Here is a 7,500-nt window from a genome sequence, read left to right on the forward strand (position 1 = left end):
GGTGGTATTGGTGGTACTAGTTTATGTAGTGGTGAGGGATGATGCTTTATAATGGTTGTTCAATGTAATTTCATAATTTTCATTTATTAGATAATGGTTGAGAGCGAATGTATGTGTGTGTGTGTGTGTGTGTATGTATATATATGTGTGTGTTTGTGCATCTTTATAAAGGTTTGTGTATGTGTGTATGTTTATAGATGTTTGTGCATGTGCTTTTGTGTGTGTGTGTGTGTGTGTGTGTGTGTTTGCATCTGTAAAGAAAGAAGTGATTTTATGTCTTAAAATTTCCTTCATACTTAAGCTGTTATCTTATTAATGTAAAAATGGTAAGGGGAAAGCAGAGTGACTTGTAACTTCTCAGGTTGTTTTGTCTTGTTAAGAGGTCAGACAAGTCAAGTTACTGACCTCTTAGATATTTTCTGCTTCTACATTGGTATTAATTAATTCTTTAATGGATTATACTGATTTAAAAATAACAAAAAAAAAATATCTTCAATTGTGGCTGTGTGATGGTGAACTGTAGCAAGGATATTATTTGTAGTTTCGGAAGGTGACGGTGGTAGTTGGGGCTTCACTTTTGTTTTTGTTTTTGATTTCCATTTGGTCTAGTTTGGATTGGTTTGTGTTGATGTTGGTGCTTGCTTGTCTGCCTACCTACTTGAAACTTGCTTTGATTGAATTGAATTGAGGTTAAGATGAAGTAAGAAGCTAAATTAATGGAGTAATAGAAATATAAGGTGCATTGGTGGGTTGGTTGTTTGTTTGGATGGGTGGGTGGATAGATGGAGATGAATAGAGAGTGAAATATATGGTTAAATAAAAAGAAATAGGTAGATAGATGGACTGGAAAATAAATACAGAGATGCAGGAATGGCTGTGTGGCAAGCAGCTTGCTTCTTAACCACATGGTTCTGAGTTCGGTCCCACTGTATGGCACCTTGGGCAAATGTCTTCTACTATAGCCTCAGACTGACCAAAGCCTTGTAAGTGGATTTGGTAGACGGAAACTGAAAGAAAGCCATTGTATATGACAGTCTTTCTTTCATATATGTGTAGGTGTGTGTCTCTCTGTTTATGTCTCCATAACTTAGTGGTTTGGCAAAAGACACTGATAGAATAAGAACCAAGCTTTAAGCAAAAAAATAAGTACTGGGGTTGATTTGTTTGACGAGAATTTCTTCAAAGAGGTGCCCCAACATGGCCACAGACAAATGACTGAAACAAGTAAAAGATAGGATGGGAAATTGGTTGGTAAGCAGATTTATCGAGAGTTGATTGGCTAATTGTATAGTTGTACCAATAGATGGAGCCACAGAAATATAGGTGTTGGCATAGCTGTGTGGTTCAGAAATTTGTTTTCCAGTCACATTGTTCCAGGTTTAGTCCCATGTGTAGCACTTTGGGCAAATGTCTTTTAGTATAGCTACAGGCTGTCCAATGCCTTGTGAGTGAATTTGGTAAAGGGAAACTGTGTAGAAATCTCTGTGTGTGTGGAGTGGGGGGGGGGGTGCAGGCATGGCTGAACCCTGAACCATGTGGTTAGGAAGCAGTCAAATGACTGAAACAAGTAAAAGAGTAAAAGAATTTATTTTATTATAAATGAAAAACAACACCATGGAGGAACTGAGATAAGCTTAAATAATAAACTGCAATATGTGAACCGCAATATGGTTAGGGATTACTGTATGCACACACATGCGTGTGTGTTTGTGTTTGACCTCCACCACCACTTGAGAACTGGTGTTGGTGTGTTTATGTCCCCATAGCTTGGTGGTTTGGCCATAGAAACCGACAGAATAAGTACCAGGCTTAAAAAAAAAAATGTAAGTCCTAGGGTAGATTCATTCAAGTAAAAATTCTCCAAGGTGGTTCCCCAGCAAGGCCACACTCTAATACTCATTAGACAGAAACAAGTAAAAGATTTATGTAAAGATAACCTAGATACCTCACATCATACAAGCCTCAGCTTCTATGAAACTGTGACCATAAAAATATTCTCCAATCATAACCATAACAATCTTGTACTCTTCAATCGCTGCTCATCTTGGAAACCAATTGGTATTTTTATCATCCTTAGTCTTGAATAATATGCATTTGAGATCCTTAATGTTGGGTCTCACACTCTCCTTAAGCCTTTTATTATTATTATTATTATTATTATTATTATTATTATTATTATTATTGTTATTATTATTATTATTATTATTCTGGGAGATCTCATGAACAATAACATAGAGCGAAAGCTGTGTTCCAATCACTAAGCTTTCTCTAGAGGGGCTAGAAATATGGTTCAGAACTCAAGGATGGTTCCCCCACAATGGCATGTAAGCTATTCCCAGGTTGCTGTTGCTGCTGCTGCTGCTACTACCACCACAGCTACCACCACCACCACCACCACCACCACCACTGCTGCTACTACTACTACTACCACCACCGCTGCTGCTGCTGCTGCTACTACTACTACTACTATCACTGCTACTATTACTACTACTACTACTGCTGCTGCTGCTGCTGCACAGATCATTTTAAATTACATCTAAGTGATGGTCACCTGATTGATGGGGCAGTCACTCTCCCACCAACACACACCCTTTGATCTCTGGCCCATATATATGCTGTGCTGTCTCCTCAATTTGTGTTCCCTAACCACTACTTTGATTTCTATTCCCAACCAGTTAGACACATGCCTTCTTATCCACCACCACCACCACCATCACTACCACCTCAAGCATTCCTCCTTTGTCTCTCCCTTTCTCTCCGCCTCTTCTCTCATTACCTATACTGTGCCTCATTGCCCAGCCACCCCCTATTCTCCTACCCTTATATTTCCTACCCTGCCCCCAGTTTTTTATGCAAATGTCATTGATTTAACAGATGTTGAAATTGAAACCCCCACCGCCCCCTCGCTCTCTCCCAGTCTTAGTCATCATCTCAGTTGGCCTACAAAGGTCAGGGGCACTGTCCCTTCATCCTGTATTAAACCATTAAAAATACATCTCTATGTATATGTATATCTACATATATATGTGTGTGTGTGTGCGCGCGCGCGCACGCTCGTGTGTGTGCACTTGTATGTGTTTGCGCTTCTGTGTGTGTGTGTTTGTGTGTGTACTTGTACACACACAAACACACACGTGTATAGTAAAACCTTCTCACAGTAAATCAAGATTTTTCCACAATTTTTTGTGATTTTGGCAGCAAAACAAACAAAAAGAGAAACAAAAAAAATGTTGGGCTCTTTTGGTGACAGTGGTGGAGGAGGAAGTTTTTTTTACAGGTGCAAATAAAATGCAAAGCAGATGTGCATTTAATGCATAAGTGTACACAAATGTTTAATAGCACGTGCATAAACATCACAGCAAGTGCTGATCCTCTTTTTTATGGTTCGCACTGAAATTTAATTTAAAACAGGGAGACATACAGTTGCACACGCACACACATGCATGCACACGTGTGCATGCATGTGTATGTATTTTATTGTTTGCTTGTTTCCAAATGTATGCATATGAATGTGAGCACTTACGTGTGTGTATATATATCCACTGTCTATGCATATGTTTTGTACAAATGTGCAACTGTATGTGTGTGTACGTGTGCATATATCTGTGTATATGTGCATCGATGTATGTGTGTGAGCATTTGTGCCTGTATGTGTCGATGTGTATGTGTGTGTGTGTAGCTATGTGCATCAAAGATGAATATGTGTGTATGTATTTAAATGTTTAATGGTTTGAGGTGCAAGCATGAAGTTGTGCGCATATGTGCATGTATGTTTGTTTATGTGTGCGTGTGTATACACATGGGCGTCAGTAGGAATGTATATATTGCTGTAAAAATGATGTTACCATAGACAAGGTGGTGCTGAAAATTTGCTGGCTTTGGGTAAAAGAAAATACAGGAGGATCAGTTAATTATGGATTTATGCAACATATTTTCCCTCTCAGATTCACACACCTATTGCAGCAGTCCTTCAGTTTTTCTCAGCCCTGTTAAAGAACTGGGAATGTTGGGCTTCCAACCAGGCCTTTTGTGATACCCTTAAAGCCAGGTAGTTTCCAGCACCTCCACATGTATATAAATGTGCGTACATGTTTGAATTTAATGTAGTCCCTGTGTACACATGAATGAATGCATACCTGGCTGTTTGTAGTTTTGTGTGTTTGTGTGTAGGGCGGTGTGTGAGAGTCTATTCATTTGCCATTAGCCTTTATTTTTGATAGCAGATCTGTTGCAATATAACCTGTTGGGAATTTTGTTTGTGTGTGTGTGTGTGTGTGTATGTGTGTGTGTGCGTGTGTGCGTGTGCATGTGTGTAAGGCTTTTTTAATTCCTTAATGTATATGTGTGTATTTATATATGTCTATGTGTGTGTATGAAATATTTATAAAATGAATGTATATATGTGTGTATGTGTATGTATATATAATATATATATATATATATATATATATATATATATATATATATATATATATTTATCATTATTTCTGATTTCAAATTCTGCCGAGGTCAACTTTGCCTTTCATCCTTTCGGGGTTGATAAATTAAGTCCCAGTTGCATACTTGGGGGGGGGGGGGGGGCGATCTAATTGACTGGCTCCCTCCCAAAAATTTTCGGGCCTTGTGCCTAGAGTAGAAAAAAATTATATATATCATGTATGTGCATATTATATATATATATAAATATTATGTATGTTTGAGTATATATTTATATCTTTTATCTTTTACATGTTTCAGCCATGAGACTATGGCCATCGCCTTGAATTTTTAGAAGAATGAATTGACCCCAGGACTTATTTTTTAAGCCTGTTACTTATTCTATCAGTCTATTTTGCCTTTCATCCATTCAGGGTCGATAAATTAAGTACCAGTTGTGTACTGAGATCGATCTAATCAACTGCCTCCCCTCCCCCAAAATTTTGGGCCTTGTGCTTAGAGTAGAAAAGAATATGTTTCCAGGCTTTTCTTTGAATCATCTTCATTTTCCATATTTATCCATTATAGTTTACTTTGCATCATAGAGTTTTCTCTATTGTTTGTTTCCAATATTGTCTTCACCACAATTTTGTGGATTTATCTTCATGTTTCGTATCCTGTTTCCATAATTATTGGAGATTCTCCTGAATTTGGCCATTATTTCAATCAGATATTTCAACCAGCATGGAGGTGTCTATTGTTTTAAACTTTTCTTTATATTGTACTTTTCATGCCTGCAGAAGAGAAATATCTGAATCCAGACAACAGAATGCTAAACTTGCACATACTTCCATTTCCTGGTGATGTTCATCGTCTGCTTTTTTTTTTTTTTTTTTTTAAATGATAAACTTTTCTAGTAGGATTTGTTTTCTCTTTTTTTGCCAATACTGATGTTTGCAATGTTATTGTCAATGATTCAGTAAGTGTGTGTGTGTGTGTGTATTTGCATATGGTACACATGCACACACACACACACACACACACACACACACACACACACACACACACACACACACACACACACACACACACAGAGGCATACACAAGCATCAGTAATAGGAATAAATATTTTGCCAGTGTAACAAGAGTATTTTTTTATGTCCAAAGTTTAAAGAAAAAGCTCAGTGAAATTGCATGATTCAGTCTCAGAGTTGCAAGATAAGAAACTGCACAGTAAAAATATTGGAAAAAATGCCTTGCAGCATTTATTGTAGCTCTTTACATTCTGAGTTCAAATCCTGCCAAGACTTCCACAATTGATAAAATAGGGTATTGGTCTACTACTGGGGCTCATAGTATTAACTAACCCCTTCCCTCAAAAATTACTGGTCTTGTGCCTAAATTAAAGATTATTATTATTAACTTTCTGATGCATTGTCTATTCTATTATTATTACTATTATTATTATTATTATCGTCATTATTGTTTTAAACTTTGAAGCCATGCTTGGAATCTATGATATAAATCCCAATAAATAAACAGGGAAAGAAAATAGAAAAAGGTTTAGTGGCTAACGATCTATCATGGCGAATCCTCGTAAAGCACATCTGCGTATTCTGGCTATCAGTAGTATGAAGCAGGTGTTTTATCTTTAAAGAGAAAATTTTTTATACAAGTTGAAGTATGTATATATTGAATCTAAAACTGGAATATATGGTGTTATCTTTAATTTCTGTTATTCTGTAGTTACAGCTGTTTCAGTGTATGTGTCTATGTATATGAAATGTCTTTTATCAATGAGATATTATGTGATAGCTGTTTCAGAACATTTCTGTATCACTTTGAAAGTAGAATTTTTTAATTTTTTAGTGTTGATCAATTTGATACCAGCTCAAGTTTTATGACTAACATATGTCTGCTTTGTATGTAATAAGCTTGCTATGACTTTCGAATAATTATTTTAGTATTATATTTAGTATTTTATTTATATATTTGCAGGGGGAACGAGAGGTTTACAAGGCAGCCGTTTCCAAGGTCGTGGCCAAGGTCGAGGTAGTTTCCTCCTCAGCAGTTTCAGCGCAGGAGGTGGTCCTGGCGGGGCTAGCCTCTTTAATGGGAGTATGTTGTCGTCGTCGTTGTCGTCTTCATTCGTCAGCGGCAGTGGAGGAGGAACAGGGGGAGGCAGCAGCAGCAGCAGCAGCACCACCAACAACAGCGGCATTGGCAGTGGCAGCGGCCCCTTGCCGGACTATGGCGGCTCCAGTGTGGGAGATTTTGCATCACTGAAGGGCTGGGGTGGCATGAGTATGCCGCCGGTGCCTTTCCGACTTGGAGCTACCTTAAACAGTAACAACAGCAATAACAGTAACAGCAGCAGCATCGTCAGCAACAACAGCAACTATTGCTACCAGCCACCACCCAGTAAGCGGCCAAGGAGTCAGGACTATACCATTGCCAACTCCTCAGGGGAGTGAGGGATTGAGGGAGCAAGTCTGTACTTTGACCAAATCATTCTGTGTTCTTTGTTTTTTTTTTTTTTCCTTCTTGGCTATATTGCATAAATATTGTAAAAGTGTCTGTATGTGTATGTGTATGCATGCGTGCATGCGTGTGTTTGTGTATATATGTGTGGATATATGTGTGTGTGTATATAAATATATATATATATGTATATATGTATATATATATATATAAATATATATATATATGTATATATATATAAATATATATATAATCATAAATATATAGGGATTGACAGTAACCTGCTTCTCCAACATACTGAGAATTCAGAAATAGCAGTCAAAGAACTACTGATTTCAAAACTACAAATTATTACTTTTTGTTCTGTGTGTATCAAAAATATCGCTATCAATCTGGAGTAATAATTTGTAGTTTTGAAATCAGTAGTTCTTTGACTGCTATTTCTGAATTCTCAGTATGTTGGAGAAGCAGGTTACTGTCAATCCCTATATATTTATGATTATAAATTATTTACCGAAGAAGGTTTTTTTCATACTGAGCTACCCGGCAGAATTGTTAATTATTAATTTTATTACTAATTGATGATTCCCTGCCCTGCATATC

The 7,500-nt window shown here is 37.2% G+C and overlaps 1 protein-coding gene across 2 annotated transcripts in view; it reads left to right on the forward strand.

The window, feature by feature from the left end:
- LOC106881685 (uncharacterized) overlaps positions 1-7,190 on the forward strand; it is a 580,809-nt gene extending 573,619 nt beyond the window's left edge. Inside the window, exon 6 of one of the 2 annotated variants that reach the window (XM_089342776.1) lies at positions 6,415-7,190. In XM_089342776.1, coding sequence (XP_089198902.1) covers positions 6,415-6,890 — 476 coding nt within the window. In that variant the 3' untranslated portion in view covers positions 6,891-7,190. The remainder of the gene's footprint in view (positions 1-6,414) is intronic. The other variant, XM_089342777.1, reaches the window with a different exon arrangement.
- The last annotated feature ends 310 nt before the right edge of the window (positions 7,191-7,500 follow it).

Source organism: Octopus bimaculoides, chromosome 26 (assembly GCF_046866305.1).
Source record: "Octopus bimaculoides isolate indiv1 chromosome 26, ASM4686630v1, whole genome shotgun sequence".
Classification (NCBI taxonomy): Eukaryota; Metazoa; Mollusca; class Cephalopoda; order Octopoda; family Octopodidae; genus Octopus; species Octopus bimaculoides.